This window comes from Lepidochelys kempii, chromosome 7 (assembly GCF_965140265.1).
Source record: "Lepidochelys kempii isolate rLepKem1 chromosome 7, rLepKem1.hap2, whole genome shotgun sequence".
In the NCBI taxonomy this organism is placed as follows: Eukaryota; Metazoa; Chordata; order Testudines; family Cheloniidae; genus Lepidochelys; species Lepidochelys kempii.
The window spans coordinates 13,472,510-13,490,126 of record NC_133262.1 but is presented as its reverse complement, the minus strand read 5'-3'; the positions used below and the strand labels follow the sequence as shown (position 1 = coordinate 13,490,126).

The 17,617-nt window shown below is 39.5% G+C and overlaps 1 protein-coding gene across 1 annotated transcript in view; it reads right to left on the bottom strand.

Moving 5' to 3' along the window:
* CNTN6 (contactin 6) overlaps positions 1-17,617 on the bottom strand; it is a 228,021-nt gene that overhangs the window by 120,562 nt on the left and 89,842 nt on the right. The window contains exon 4 of the mRNA XM_073351147.1: positions 8,770-8,945. Within this exon, the coding sequence (XP_073207248.1) occupies positions 8,770-8,945 (176 nt within the window). The remainder of the gene's footprint in view (positions 1-8,769; positions 8,946-17,617) is intronic.

Here is a 17,617-nt window from a genome sequence, read left to right as displayed (position 1 = left end):
TAATGTATTAGAAAGACTCTCATTTCAGATCCCTGATAAATGGGATGTTTTAAATATTCGGTCTGCTGTTTTCACTCTCTATGAATAGTCATGAATGATATTGTTTCACATAATTTGATTCACAACATAGTCTTTTTTCCCTCAGTATGTTGTTTGACTTGTCATTTCTGGAATGTGCTTGTGTACGTTTGGATCATTACTTGGAACTAAAAGAAATAATAATGGGCAAGGATGGACTGCTTTACTGGAACTGGTTATGGGTATTTCCCCCAAGCTCAGTTGTTTGCATGTACTTATTTTACTTAAAACTGATGAAATAATTAAAGCAAATCCCCAGTGCTGGAGGGATAAAATCCCAGCTGAAACAGCACTCTGACAGTTCTTCATGACTTGTTTTTTTTAAGGAATTAAATGTGAGTTATATAATCTTCATAGACAAAAATAGACTGGCTTTATGAAAAACAACTCCTTCATATGTATGAAGAAAATGCCTCTCAACTCCAAAGCAGAAGAGAAACACTCACTGGTCAAAACTCTTCCATGAACTGGGATGCTTTTTCATCTTGTGGATTTTCTGATGTTCCTGTGCTTTCACCCTTGCTATTTCTGGCAATGAAATGACACCCCAAAGGCTGCTTTGATTGGCTCTGTGACAATTTCTAGAAACGCCATTTTCTAGTGGCATTATCACCAAGGATCCTGTCATTGCACTCTAGGTATCTAGGAGGATGCTGGCAGCGAACATTTTTAATGCTACGTTTATGACGGGAAATAGCAAACTAAAACTCTCAAGTCAGGGAAGCCTGCACCCATGCTAAATGTAACATCTTTGTTTTAGAAAATACCATGTTGAATGCAAAACCAGCAGTTAATTAATGGTCATTCAATATTTGCACATCGTCACTCAGACTATGCTATAATTATGAATCTGATTGATTTTTCAGACTGAGTGAAGGGTGGTGAAGATGGGCCAAGGACTCCTTGGTGGCTACTCCAGCATATGAGTTTGAATAGAGCTGAAGTCCCTTTGCACCAATTTTGTCATGTTTTGGGATCACTGGGTGCACATAAACTCAGATTCCATGGTTCCAGCACTGACCTGCCCCTAATCCTCCCCCATCACCACCCTATTTGAGGCTACTCGCTCTGCACTGCCCAAAGAAAATACAGTGGCATCTCTGCATGGCAGCTCTCTTGAAGGCTTCCCGCACTCAGCAGTTAACCATGCACAGACCCTCATGCTAGAACTCTGCACCATGGCTAAATTTGTCACCTAGGTGATGATAAAATAGATGGCTGCTGACTCCTGACTTTGGAGGTGGAGGAGGCGATTCAGAATCTAAATCTAATTCTGGACCCATTTTTTTGTGACTGGCTGCAAAAGCGAGATCCAGGATCTGCTCTTTTGAACGGGTTGGAAATCCAGATCTGGATTTGGATTTGAATTATGCAGCTCCAGTTATTATCTAGATAACATTAACTGTTGAAAAGCATATTGGGCAGTGAATAATCAAAGCTGAATTGCGGTTTCTAATTTAAAAGTATATTCTTTATAGGGAATATGTACAATTTCCTTTCTATTTAGGATGACACAAACTTTCACCAAGAAGTATGAATAACCTAGGCATGGCCATGCCATGTGTCCTGCTAAAGCATCTATATCAGAAGTGGGCAAATATGGCCCGCGGGCCACATCCGGCCCGCAGGGCTGTCCTGCCTGGCCCCTGAACTCCCAGCTGGGGAGGCTGGCCCCTGGCCCCTCCCCCGCAGTCACGCCGCCGTGTGGGCAGTGCAGCTTGCACCTGCCCACCTCCCAGGCTTTCGAATAAGCCAGTCCTGCCACTCTGAGTGGCATGGTAAGGGGGTGGGGGGGAAGGGAGGGGTTGGATTAGGGGCAGGAGGTCCCGGGGTGGAGAGTCAGTGGACAGGCGGCAGTTGGATGAGTTGGAGGTTTGGAGTGGGCTGGTCAGGAGACAGGGAACAGGGGGGGTGGGATATTGGGGGTTGGGGTCCCGGGAGGGGGGCGGTCAGGGGATGAGGAGTGGTGGGGAGACTTGGATGGGTCGGGGGATCTGAGGGGGGCAGTCAAGGGGCGGGAAGTGGGAGGGGGTAGATAGGGAGCGAGGGCCAGGCTGTTTGGGGAGGCACAGCCTTCTCTACTCGGCCCTCCATACCATTTTGCAACCCCGATGTAGCCCTTGGGCCAAAAAGTTTGCCCACCCCTGATCTATGTGTTCACACTGTCCTCTCTCTCAATGATACTGTCTTTTATTTTAATAATCTATGTCACTTCCTCCCACATAATATTCTTCCTGCAGGCTTTGATTTGACAGCTCTGTTTTTAATGAAGTATGAGAGGGAAACTCCAGCTGAATCTGAACACCTGTTTGTAATCTTATGGAACAATTGTTTGTTTCTCTAAGTAGAAAAAGCTCATAATTTCACAAATCTTGTCGAGGTGTGCAATGAATTTGTGGCCAACAAGTTTGAGAAGAGGGAGGAAGACATGAAGTTATTTTAAGTAACAGTAATTTACATTATAACTTATGGTTATTTACCTTGTAATAAGGAAACAAATAGACTTAAAATTCCTCTTCCCAAATATATTATGAGAATTATTATTTTTACTGAGATTATAATAGCATCTTGTGGCCCCAATCAGATATCAGGGCCCCACTGCCCTAGGCACAGTGCACACATGTATAATAAAATAGACACATCCAGTCACAAAGGGGTTAGCATAAGATATGAAACAACAGGTGTACATAAAAAACAAATGGAGGGAGGTGCAAAGATAGGGAATGGGAAAACGTAACAGTGAAATAATCATGTTTCATATATAAGAAGAAGGAGTTACTACATAATTATAATTACTTCCACCATTGCTATTTATTTATATAGGGTCTGATTATGCCACACTTAAATCTGATGAGTAATACATTACTAGGGACCTGATCCTGAAGCTGGAACCAATTGGGCAGACCCCTGCACTCCCACAAAGCCCTGCTGAAGTCCCTGCAGACACAGTAGCAGGCGCAGGGCCTAGGTGAGTAGTCCACTGACATCAATGAGACCACTCGTATAGTAAGGCGTTGTTCTATGGGAGAGTTGTAGAACTGAGTCATTGTTTGTTTCAGGCACAAAAATACAAATGAAAACTTAGGACCAGATCCTACCGTACTAACTTTCAGAGTTCCCACCGAAAGCACTAATGGGATCCTGAGACACCCCAAACTCCTACTGATGTTTACGGGGCCTTGGAGTGGGCAATGTACCAGCTGGCTATGAAGCAGTGCTACTCTGAAACCAAAGAAAAGTCAGCGTTTGATTTATCAAGGCCTTTCCCTTCATTTTATAAGAGCAGTTTTGTGACTCTACTTTTGCACCACAATTTTAATTCTCTTTTGATTGGACCCATAGGTGGAAAACTGATTATAAGCTATGAAGCTTTTGTATTAGGACTGGGGCCAAGAGCCATGCAGGTGCCATTCATGAAAGTGACTAGACTGAATGAATTAAAATCCCTTTCTGTCTTCCTATCTTTTCACCTGTCTGTCAAGGACTTTGTACTAGACCCCTCACCAAGGTGCCCTTGTGCCTTTCTCAATGTCCCTGTCTTTTCTTTCTGTAAACCAGGTTATGAGCCATATGTTCAGAGTGACTTTTTTATTGGGTGCTTTCACTTCAGTTTCTTGCTGCATTTCTGCCATCTCCTCTGATAAGGAAGACTTCTACCTGAAATTAGGATCTCATATCTGTTTGCATTCCTCTTTCTTATATGTCTGCATGTTAGTACGAATGTCTGCTGTCACTTGCTGGTTCATCTAGTCCATACAAATGAGAACTAGGATCTTGTATTCCATATTGGTCCTATGGGAAGTGTATCTCTGGGGATATGAAGCCTCAATAAACAAACTTCTTGACCTTTAATCTTTGGAGCTTGTGGTATATCACTAAGGGACTTTATCTCCCAGTGAATTAAGTTCTTCTGGTAGAATGCTTCACCAATGTAGAGTGCCAAAAACTGTGTATTAATGAGACAAAACCATTTAACACTATCCATATAGCCATAGTCCTAACTAGTTGTTGAATTGCTTTAGTTGCATTCAGTTATGTACTCCTTATGCAGGTTTTCTGGCCAGCAGAATTGCCTGTGAAAAGTCATTTGTGTTTTCCTTTAGGTTTTGGTTAACTTCACCCCTGATAACTGGTGGCCAGTTGCTGGTACGCTAATCTAGGAGTGAGAGAGTTCTCATAGTCTCCTAAGTAGTATCCTTGCTTTCCACTGCTGATTATTGTATTCTTGTTTGTAGATCCTAATAATACTTGCCTGGCAAAGACAATGTCCTCAGTCTTCTGAGATCTAAGTCATCCTTCTGAAAGGAGTGGACCTGCTTTTGGCCTAGCACCAAGCAATAAAGTTAACTCCTACTCAGTTTGGACATATGTATCTTTGCAGTTTGCCTCAGATTTATTCTCACCTTCAAGTTCTTTGGCCAAATAGAGGTTTGTGTTTCTGTTCTTTACTTGGCAAAGTTTTCTCTTCTCTGCATCAGGGAGGTCTTTCAGTGGATGTTACTTCCAACACAAGCTCCGCATATGGAATGTGCAGGTGCAAGTGCTGGAGGAACCATCTGGGGGGGAGCTCTTCCTGACCTGCTGCTCACAAACCGGGAAGAATTAGTGGGGGGAAGCAAACGTGGATGGGAACCTGGGAGCCAGTGACCATGAGATGGTCGAGTTCAGGATCCTGACACAGGGAAGAAAGGAGAGCAGCAGAATACGGACCCTGGACTTCAGAAAAGCAGACTTTGACTCCCTCAGGGAATGGATGGGCAGGATCCCCTCGGAGAATAACATGAGGGGGAAAGGAGTCCAGGAGAGCTGGTTGTGTCTTAAAGAATCCTTATTGAGGTTACAGGGACAAACCATGCCGATGTGTAGAAAGAATAGTAAATATGGCAGGTGACCAGCTTGGCTTAACAGTGAAATCCTTGCTGATCTTAAGCACAAAAAAGAAGCTTACATGAAGTGGAAGATTGGACAAATGACCAGGGAAGATTATAAAAATATTGCTCGGGCATGTAGGAGTGAAATCAGGAAGGCGAAATCACACCTGGAGTTGCAGCTCGCAAGAGATGTTAAGAGTAACAAGAAGAAAGTCAAGGAAAGTGTGGGCCCCTTATTGAATGAGGGAGGCAATCTAGTCACAGAGGATGTGGAAAAAACTAATGTACTCAATGCTTTTTTTGCCTCTGTCTTCACGAACAAGGTCAGCTGCCAGACTACTGCGCGGGGCAGCACAGCATGGGGAGGAGGTGACCAGCCCTCTGTGGAGAAAGAAGTGGTTCGGGACTATTTAGAAAAGCTGGATGTGCACAAGTCCATGGGGCCGGATGCATTGCATCCGAGAGTGCTAAAGGAGTTGGCGGATGTGATTGCAGAGCCATTGGCCATTATCTTCAAAAACTCATGGCGATTGGGGGAAGTCCCAGATGACTGGAAAAAGGCTAATGTAGTGCCCATCTTTAAAAAAGAGAAGAAGGAGAATTCTGGGAACTACAGGCCAGTCAGCCTCACCTCAGTCCCTGGAAAAATCATGGAGCAGGTCCTCAAGGAATCAATTCTGAAGCACTTAGAGGAGAGGAAAGTGATCAGGAACAGTCAGCATGGATTCACCAAGGGCAAGTCATGCCTGACTAATCTAATTGCCTTCTATGACAAGGTAACTGGTTCTGTGGATGAAGGGAAAGCAGTGGACGTGTTGTTCCTTGTCTTTAGCAAAGCTTTTGACACCATCTCCCACAGTATTCTTGCCAGCAAGTTAAAGAAGTATGGGCTGGATGAATGGACTATAAGGTGGGTAGAAAGTTGGCTAGATTGTCGGGCTCAACAGGTAGTGATCAATGGCTCCATGTCTAGTTGGCAGCCGGTATCAAGTGGAGTGCCCCAAGGGTCAGTCCTGGGGCCGGTTTTGTTCAATATCTTCATAAATGATCTGGAGGATGGTGTGGATTGCACCCTCAGCAAGTTTGCAGATGACACTAAACTGGGAGGAGAGGTAGATACTCTGGAGGGTAGGGATAGGACACAGAAGGACCTAGACAAATTGGAGGATTGGGCCAAAAGAAATCTGATGAGGTTCAACAAGGACAAGTGCAGAGTCCTGCACTTAGGACGGAAGAATCCCATGCACCGAATGACTAGGGACCGAATGGCTCGGCAGCAGTTCTGCAGAAAAGGACCTGGGGTGACAGTGGACGAGAAGCTGGATATGAGTCAACAGTGTGACCTTGTTACCAAGAAGGCCAATGGCATTTTGGGATGTATAAGTAGGGGCATTGCCAGCAGATCGAGGGACGTGATTGTTCCCCTCTATTCGACATTGGTGAGGCCTCATCTGGAGTACTGTGTCCAGTTTTGGGCCCCACACTACAAGAAGGATGTGGAAAAATTGGAAAGAGTCCAGCGGAGGGCAACAAAAATGATTAGGGGACTGGAACACATGACTTATGAGGAGAGGCTGAGGGAACTGGGATTGTTTAGTCTACAGAAGAGAAGAATGAGGGGGGATTTGATAGCTGCTTTCAACTACCTGAAAGGGGGTTCCAAAGAGGATGGCTCTAGACTGTTCTCAGTGGTAGTAGATGACAGAACAAGGAGTAATGGTCTCAAGTTGCAGTAGGGGAGGTTTAGGTTGGATATTAGGAAAAACTTTTTTCACTAGGAGGGTGGTGAAACACTGGAATGCGTTTCCTAGGGAGGTGGTGGAATCTCCTTCCTTAGAAGTTTTTAAGGTCAGGCTTGACAAAGCCCTGGCTGGAATTATTTGATTGGGGATTGGTTCTGCTTTGAGCAGGGGGTTGGACTAGATGACCTCCTGAGGTCCCTTCCATACCTGATATTCTATGATTCTATGAATGTGTCTCTGTCAGCCATCCTGCCTAATACTCTTGATCATGTGATTCATGCCAAGAACTGTGTAAAAATAACATGCAATAGCAGCCTGGCAGAGAATGGTCTCCCTTCCTTCTTCCAAGTGAAAAGAGACAGAAATTCCTTCCAGTCCTTCCTGCAAGCCCCATTTCTCTTTTTTCCAGGTTCCTCTTCTACTCTTCCAATGCTCCTTTCATCTTGTAGCTCCCTCCTTCCCCTACCCAGGCTGTGAGAAGAAGAATATTCCCAGAAATGTCAGGAAATCCTGTGGGTAGGGCCCAGATGCCTTTTATTTTTTCTACAGGCTCCCTTTTCAGGTAGATGTATCTTCCTCCTGGCAGGACAATGTGCTGGCAGGTGAAGAAAAGGAGGAGTTTCCCCTCATCAGATTTGGAGCTGGACTCCAATAGACACCTTCCGTTAGACACCTTGATTACAGGTATATCTGTGACATATATGTAGCCTTCAGCCTCCTCCTCTTAGGGCCTCCTGGGCATCTTCCTTTTCCTCTCTTGATCTCCTCCTCCTCCATTCATTCCCCAGTTTACTCCCAGTAGCCTGCCCTGCTTCCTTCTTCATTCAGTCTCCACAAACAAAATTCTAAGATGGCTGTTCCACTACTTCTGCCTGACAGGGGTTTTGTTTTGTCACAAAGCATATTTCACCTTCAAGTGTGTAATTCATTTCCCATGAACGAAAGGTTACTTGCAGAAATATTTGAGAAAAGGAAATATAAAAGGGTCAGAATATGATGAATTAAAATTTAGTTTTCATTTGCCCAGCTCCGGAGACCAAAGCTCTTTACTTAAGAAATTCAGTGGGAAAACTATAAAACTCAGTACAAATGATAAACCAAATGATCAGCTTTACAAAAAAAATGTCTGTGAACCATCTCAACCTCTGATGTCTCCTTTGTATAACCTCTGTGACATGAGACTTCCTATGAGAAATGGAACAGGATTAATAATTAATACATTTACTGATGTCTGAAATAGTGACATAAGGTTGGCTTTAGAAGTATGTTTTATTAATGAGGTTTGAAAACAATTGCTTTCTCACAGTAACAGACAGTGCAGACCTTTAAACTGAAAAAAATGAGTGCAAGTAAAACGTGTGGCTTCCTTCAAGTTTCTTTTGAGGGTACCAACAGCCTTCACTGACCACTCAAAAATGTGCAGAAGAAATAAAAAAGAGTTAGCATAATAATTCTCAAACTGGTTCAAATTGACATCTGCACCTGTACCCAACCTGGCTGAAATATGACACATTTCAGCACAGCAGAACAGTATCCTTTTGCACAGTGTATAGGGAAGAAGGGTATCTTACTGTATGTCTGTTACTGTAGCAAAATGTCGCTGAAGTAATTACCGGTGTGACATTTATGTGACTCTGTTGGATATCATTAAGTTGTAGCAAATGTAAAGCCTAGTCTTCCTGCAACTTTTTTTTTACATGTGGCTAGGTGTGGAACTAGATAACTAATGAATATCACTTCCACCAAAAATAAATAAATAAATAAAAGCCCTCTTAAAAAAACAACAAAAAACCATAACAGCTTTATTGAACAAAAGTAATTGCATTCATCTTTCTTGACCTTTCAATCACCAGTGGTAATTATTGTTCTCTGAGTGCTGTAAGGAATTGGAAGTCTGTTTTTGTTGTTAATATTTTATGAGAAAATAGGGTTTTTTAAATTTAAGATAGAAAAGCACTGCAGAGGTAAATCCCTCCCTTTTATTGTGGTCATTGTGATACTTTAATTATCAAATAAATTACATTTCGCATACAGAATTACTTAGAAATGCTTTAATAAATGCAGTCTTAGCAACTTACATGCAAATTGAAGCTTTGCCTTCCTGCTCAGAATTGTTCCAAATGAATTTGTGGCCAAACACTGGTATGTTCCAATATCCTGTTTTGTATGTGGGTTATTGATTGCCAAGCTGCCTCCAACCAACCTGTAGTGATAACTCATGGTAAGATCAATATCTGTGCCATTTTGCTTCCACCTTTGAGGGGAAAAAAATCAAATTATGCTTATAATTTACAGAGCCTATTCATATTTATCAAATAGCGTGCTGTAGCATACCTGTAACAATAAAAGTATGGTTAAATATCAGAATGCTTTTTATATCAATCTTAATATTATCAATAATTCTATTGTTTAAAAATCTTTGCTGCTTTTATGTTAGTCACCAGCGTTCAACCAATATCTACAAAAAGTAATGATAACTTATTCATAAAAACTAAATTATCCATCCAATTGGGAGTGCAGAATATGCCTTCACGGGAGATACATTATTTTTATAATATAAATGGTATCTGAAAGTGTTTTATGGCCCTTGCATGTGATGTCATAAATTTGGTTATAGAAATGTTTTAGAGATATAAATCAGAAAGGATTATACTTCAAAAAGGAGAAGAAAGCGGAAAGGTTTTATATAGCATGTCTCAGATTGATAATGTAATAATGAGAATGCTGCTATTTTAAAACATGATTTGTCTCTGTTAGTCTGTTAAGTAGAAAGATTGTGTCTGCAACATTTCACAGCTACTTACAAATGTCAAAATAAACATTATACTTCACTGAAAATAAATATTCTTTATTTTTGAAAGGGAAATGTTCCAGGGCTTTGCCATTAGTCACATTAGGATGAAATTAACATAACTCAAGTTAAAGCCCAAAGAACTAGCATTCATATGGGTTGAAGCCCCTCAATAGATGCTGCTCCAGGGGTGGTCTTGATTAACATCTGAAGCTTTCAAAAAGAACAGGAGTACTTGTGGCACCTTAGAGACTAACAAATTTATTAGAGCACAAGCTTTCGTGGGCGACAGCCCACTTCATCGGATGCACAGAATGGAACATATAGTAAGAAGATATATATATATACAGAGTAGTTGGAAGTTTCCATACAAACTGTAGGGGGCTAATTAGTTAAGATGAGCTATTATCAGCAGGAGAAAAAAACTTTTGTAGTGATAATCAAGATGACCCATTTAGACAGTTGACAACCTCCAGCTTCTCTGTGTATATATATATATATATATATATATATATATCTTCTTACTATATGTTCCATTCTATGCATCCGATGAAGTGGGCTGTAGCCCACGAAAGCTTATGCTCTAATAAATTTGTTAGTCTCTAAGGTGCCACAGGTACTCCTGTTCTTTTTGCGGATACAGACTAACACGGCTGCTACTTTGAAATCTGAAGCCTTGTCCTTGCCTATACATAGGGTTTTAGCACAATTGGCTCCTCATGACCCTGTGGTTCTTCACCTAATCCAGTCCCCACACTCCACTCTACCCACTCTTCACACCCTGCACTGGCATGTGAAGGTGGTGTAGACAGCTCTGTGGCCTGCAAAGGATGTAGACACTTCCTGGATGGCTTAAGTGGCACGGATGCCTTCTGTGAGCCCTCTGCACCAGGGGAATTTTGTTTGTTAATTATCCATACAATCACAGAGCAAAATATAGAGTACGAATTAGCTTCAGCAATAAGATTATTCACAGTGATGGTAGTTTAGCTGAACAAGATTCTACAATCAAAAACTTGAAACAAACTTTTATACTTTCACCAGCATCTTCTAAACTAAAATCATTTCCCACAAATGTAAACACTGGAAGCTAGATCTTTAGCTGTCATAAACTGGCAAGACTTCATTAAAGTCAATAGGGCTATACCTGTTTACATCATCTGAGGAGCTGGCCCTGCTGTGTATTGCAAAATACTTTACATGAGCCAACCACTGAGAGGGTTTTCTCCATAGAATTTGATTGTGAGGAATATTTGTGAGTAGGAGAAGATGCTTCAAAGAATCATGTGAAATGTCATTGCATGCTGTAAGGAAAATCTTGACAAATATGTACAGAGAAAGACAAGAAACATGACCTTGGAGGAGGATATATGCTTTTAAAGATGAGAAGTGATTGATCAAATATCAAATCAATTGAATTTCATGAACAAATTCTAGTAGCTTTAAATAATTTAGCTGGATCCTCCATATCTCGGACTTCTGTTTTATGAATGCTTTAACATTAAGGAGTCTAGTGGCAACTGCAGAACATCAATATTTTGCTTGCCTCCAGTTGCTGCTAATTTTGATCCTTGAATTCCTATATCCTATTTTATCTTTCACATTGTTATCAGGACAAGCAGAGCTGTAGGTAATGGCCATCCATCAGCCTTTTACATGAAGCAGTTCTCTATATCACAGTCAGGATTTCACCATATTTCATAATTTGTGCACTGTGCATGCTCTCTGGACCTTGGTTCTCCTTTTAGTTTTCTAGCATAGGAAATACTGGTATATAGTTTGCCAGCTCTCTTTAATTTGGGAATCAATCACTGAAATAACTGCTGTCATCATTACATGGCTCTCAATTAAGCTCCATAATTGTTTTTCAACACAAATGCAAAGTTGTTGGCTTAGTTGCAGCAAATGAATTTTTCACAGTATCCCCATAATCATTCTAATAACCATGGTACAATGATTATTAAACTGTGCATATAGATCAGGGGTTCAGCTCCTGGTGTGGGCTTTTTTCCTAATTAATATGTTTAAATCAATGAAGGAACAAAATTAATGAATCCATGTGATTGCCAGACAAGTGTTTAATCATAGCATGTGTGCCCTAATGTATTTATCTGATATTAACTATTCCATGAAGGATTATTTCAAATCATTTTTAATGTCTTTATATTAAGCCCAGTTGATCTAACAGTTTTATAAACCTTGTTGAATACAATCATTTAAAAATATATATTTTGTCATTGTATGTGGAAAACGCATCACTGAATAATAATTTATCTTCAGCATATAAACCAAAAATATGCAAGTCACTGAGCTTGGTTTAAATATTTGCCTAGGAAGGAAATGTTCTCAAATTAGACCGACAAAAACATGACCTTCAGTGAAGTAAATACTACACCTGTTTTATAGATTCATAGAGTTTAAGGCCAGAAGTGAACAGTATGATCATCTATTCTGACCTCCTACATAATACAGGCCATAGACTGTCCCCCATAAATCCTCCATCAAGCTCATAACTTCTGGTTGAGCTACAGCATATCTTTTAGAAAGACCTGTAGTGATAATTGGGGCTTAGCAGGGCTTCCCCAGTTGTGAGCCTAAATGTAAGAAAGTGATTAACAGTTTTTAAAAAGTCACAATAATCTGTAACACTGAATATTTCTCAGAAAAAGGTACAAAAGGGAGACAGACTCAATCAGGACAAATACAAAAGGCCTACAGATATAATTCAAGGACTATGTTAAGATTATGCCCTCGTAAACAACAGAAGCATGGGATTGAAAATCAATGAACCTAAACTGGTGTGTTGGAAATTAGGACTAATTGGTGGACAAAATAATGAGGGCTTGGGCTTCGTTTCCATCCACTTCCCCACTTTTGGGATCCTCAAAAAGATACTTTGGGGTGGAGGAATTAGTTATCATGGATGCTGGCTGACTGATAGATGGAGAATAAGAAGGAGTGAGCCTCTTTCCACTATCTGCTGGGACCCTGAAATCCACTGTGACACTATTGGAGATTCAACACTCTAATCTTGAGAGAGGTCCTGATGAGATTGGGCCAGAGAGGTGGACCTATAAAACATTTTAACCTCCTCTGGTTCCAACTAAATCCCAAACACTACCTGAGATGTGAGACTTTGTGTCCCTCCCTCGTCAGAGATTTTTTCCCCCCTTCCCTGCCTTATTTCTTGTTTTTCCTATCCCTCTCCTTTTGCCTTCTGTTTAATAACAGTCTGTCTTATCCAGCCAAAACAGTATACTTTTCAACACTGCTGTAAGCCTGTGACCAAAGAGGTGGCTAAAAGCAATGCTCTAAAAATCTCACTGCTGATACAAGTTTGCCCAGTCTCAGAGTGCCTAATAAGATGGTCTAACGTGGCTGTATTTTATTAGCTGAGAGACTACAAGGTGACAATAAGCACTGGAGACAGAAGCTGCATTTTCTATGTTTCCTGTATGTGTCTTGTTTTGTCTTCTAGGAAATGAGATCAGGCAGCAAAAATAACAGCTCCAGCCCATCTCAACTAACCTTTTCTCTTCCTCCCCAAAAAGGATAGTTATTATCATCTAAGAGACAGCCAAAAAAAGGGAATTTTCTTCATAAAAACTCTCTGTAGATAAGGGGGAAGGAAACAGGGGATAGGGGTAAAATGAAAGCCTTATTTAAAACTTTCCATTTCAAATGCTTTAAGTGTTTTTCCTTCTTTTTTGTATCTTTAATTTTAAAAAATTAAAAATATTTGTAATGGTGTGTTTGCCATGGTACTAAGCACGCTGAGGTCTCTGCATTCCAGATTTTGAGCACTGTTTAAAACTGTTTAATGCTGGACAATGACAGGGTTATGTTAACACCTGTGAGTCTTTGGGTCCATTTAATACAATAGACTTCCACTCTAGATTTAAAGACTTAAAGTGATGGTGAATCCTCCATGTCTCTGGGTAAGTTGTTCCAGTGGTCAGTTATCCTCACTGTTAAAAAACATGTGCCCAATTTCTAGTATGATTTATCTTGCTTTATCTTCCAACCATTGGATCTTATTATGCCTTCTGTGCTAGTTTAAAGGCTTATCAGATATATTCTCCATATGTAGACTATGATCAGGTCACTTCTTGACTTTCTTAAAGATAAGAAACACCCCTAACTGATGGTCTCCCATTAAAATTACTCTTGAGATCCATCAGTTAGACACTTTTAATCCATTTAATATGTAGTACATTGATATTGTTTAGTGCTATAATTTAATCAGAATATCAAGCAGTACTAAGACAAGTGCCTTACAAAAGCCTAAATATATGATGTCAACACAGTTACCTTTATGAACCAAATTTATAATATAATCAAAACATGGTATCAAGTTCATTTGACAAGATCTATTTTCCATAAAACCATGTTGACTGGCACTGATAATAGTCACTTTCTTTAATTCTTTAACTTTATCTAAACTATAGGTTTCAACATTATAAAAACACAATGTTTTGATTGCACTACATAGGTTTTTTTTTCCCTCCTGAATTTTCATTCCACAGGAAATGTCAAAATTTTGGCTTTTTATTCTAATATGGAATAAAAACAAAATTTGAAATATCAGAACTTCTTATAGAATGGCAATTCCATTTTACACCCAGCTGTAGGTTCTACACAGTGCAATAGTCTGCCTGGGTGCTACTCACTGCAGGACTGGGGTCCTGGTTTGAAATTAATCTCGTTAGAAAATATCCTCATAGCAGCTCTTCACATATTGGATTGCTTTCTATATGCTACCGAAAAATGCTAGCCACTATCATAGAAGGAAGGAGGGTGAGATTTGTATCACCATTTTTGTTTTAAAATATACATTTGGAGTTTATTAAAAGCATTAATTAGAGCAGCCACGTTACCTCTCTTTGATCATTGCACCTGAACAAGCACTATCCATAGATCCAAGAAATCATGGACTTTCAAATCAGATGTGCATAGAAGCAAAATCTCCCCTTTATCTCAGTGAGATAGAATGGATTCTATGAGGCATGTTACTGCCAACTCAGGTCAATCAAATTATTATTATTGGTCCTTATTGATGCTCTTTTAAGTGCTTAAAATATTTATGTGCAGCTCAGTGGCACTCACTGAGGCATGGAAGTCATTCCTGTCTTTGAAAACATTCAAGACAGCATTTCCATTCTAATCATTACAACCAAAAGCCAAACTGATCAGTATAAGGGCTGGGCAAGCACACTACATTTTTTGGAAATCTGAAGTGGCTCCGTACAGCACAATGAGTGCTATAAGTGGTGCTTAATAAAAAAAAAATTGCACTGTACAGACTTAAAAAACCCTATCTGTTGTAGTAATTTTCCTTCATTTTCCAATCTAAGATGAAGTTTCTAGAATAAACAAATGGCATCTAGATCCCCAAGAGCCACCAGAATCTCACTGTCAGTAAAAAGAACAAGAACTGGGGCAGAGACTGACCACACAAGCATGGCTTCCCCATCATTCCTCCTCCACTTCCCCCATACCTTCACAGTACCTAAACCTTGGTGTAAGCATAATCCATGTTCCCTAGTTAACTGGACATGGGTGGGATGGGGACTGATTCAAAGCCCACTGCAGTCAGTGGGAGACTTTCCTTTTATGTCAGCGAGCTTTGAATTAAGTCCTAAATCTTCTCCTCTGACCTCCTACACCTCTCTATCATCTCTCTGAGGTAGCAGCAGCTTCATCAGAAGCCACGTAAGCATTGGGCATTCATTGCTCCCACTAGACCACTTTTACACCCTCACCATAGCATCATGTGGAGGCTCCTTGCTAATTAGAAGACAAATAAATGTATTAGGCATGTAGCTGATTGAGGTTATATTGATAATTAAGTCATGAGATTAAAAAAGTACACTGTAAGGGCAAGATTCTCAGTTTGTATAAACTATATCTAATTATGTCAGCTGATTATCTGGCCCAATGTATTTACCAACCAACACAAAATATGTGTTTTAAGAATATCTATTGTAACAACAATATCTTCTGTAGAAAGAGCATTTTCAAAGCCTTCATTATTAGAGTTCTGTTTTTGTCATACATCCTTTGGATTCAGTTGGAAAATCTCCTACACAACTCTTTAGAGGAATACAGTTCTTTTTTGTGATCAATATTTATTTATAAGCCAGATAGGCTAATGCACATGAATGATCACAGAAACAGGGGGAAAAAAAGTCTGACATGTAGTGACTAAAACAGAGGGGGAAAGGATACACAGATGATTTCCGTTTCATTTTGATTTGACATAATTCACTAATGTTTTTGATATGTTCTTAACACCATGTCCAACATATAAGTTTGATAGTTGCCTAATTGCTAAATTCATTGCTCTAGGCAGCCTACTGGAGATAGATATTTATTTTTAGAGTGATCCTGGCGACAACATGTTAGACAAGGGGAAGGCAACAGAAAGGATTGATCCATCAGTCATTCTCAGATTTTTCAATAGTATGAACAAGACCTAGAAAATGTATTCTCAGATTCACTGGGCACAGTAATGTGAACTCCTTCTATTTAAGATGCTGGGAGAAGCAAAGCACCATCAACTTCCATTGTAATCAGCAGGACCTGAAGGCTCTCAGAATTTAACAACTCAGTGAACTAGTAATATGTAAAGTCTGTTGCCAGTAAAACAACAAATGCCACTAGTCGCTACACAGCATATAAGCCAGATGCCATGCAGCCTCACTTTTTTCTTTCAAATCCCTCCACAAAACCCAATCCTTTCCTATTGACTTCCACTCCTGTGCTAGCTTCCCCTCCCCTCCGACCCCACTTCAATCACAGCTTTAAAATATCAGAATTTATACAATGTTACTAATATATAACATGGGTTATATCCATTGTAGCTGTTTTACCCTTTGTTTTTGCTTTTCCCAACACTTTTACTTGTCTGTTACCTTTATCTGGATTTGGATTTCGTTTGGGTCATTTTATCTTATCTGAAAAACACCATTACAAATTATGGTGCAACACACACACACCACAAATGAGTAAAATGTGACACTTATTTATTTACTTACTTATTTAAACACATATAACGTGTAATCAAAGGATGTGACTTTCAGACTCACATGAAATTTTATATTCAGTATGCAAGAGAGCTCATTTGATCTCTTGCACTCCGTGATAGGAAAAAATGTCACGTGTCACACCTGAACAATCATAAGTAATCACCCACAGTTCAAACAGGAAATGTATAAGTATCACAGAGAACTATTTATGAACAATCCTCCGAGTTTTTAAAAAAGAAAAAAGAAAAACAGAATAATGAATACATTAGAGAAAACCATGATATGCTCATAGATACTTTGCAGTCAGAAAAAGAGGCTAAGTATATTGGTAAAATTATTCATAGTGAATTATTGACTCCACTCTAATGAAAATACTCAAGTGCAGTGAATTAGAAATTATCTTGCAAGCCTGTGTGACATTTTTTCCTTTCATCAATATTATATAAGGTACAATAGAAATACTGGGCCAAATAATGTTATAAACAACCAACTTTGTTGGACATTAAAAGGCATAGTAGGGTATTAGATTGTGAGGTAATATAACTGGATATTCATGTTGTTTTACTCAGTATCTAAAGTTATATTTCTATCTTTAGTTTTGTTTTCATTGTAATCTGGTCTGCATTCTGCTATTTCTAGCACAATGTGGATTATAGTGTCTCGGTTTTTTACTTATTCCTTATGCCCATTTCAGTGTGTGCATGCTCTCTCTCTCCATTGGAGAGAGAGAGAGAGATTGGTGTGGTTGTTAAGCATTATGGGTTTTTGAAAAGAAGTTGCAAAAAATTATGACTGGAGTCAACAGATATTTTTAAAAGTTATAATGAAAATCTTATAAAAAGACCTTTAGGAAACACTAAACATTTATTATTATTAATTATTATTATGTTATTTTCACATAAGCATATTTCTTTATATAGAAAAGTATCAGCTGGCAAATTATATTATATATAACTTTATTCCTATTGTAATGCTTCTGTGTTTATGAATCAAAGAAAAACTTTGTAGTAGTCCTTGCAATCCTTAACTCCACACTCAACAGAACATATTACTACAATTTCATACTGTTCTTGATTTTTCTAGATGTAACTCCATTTACTATAATTG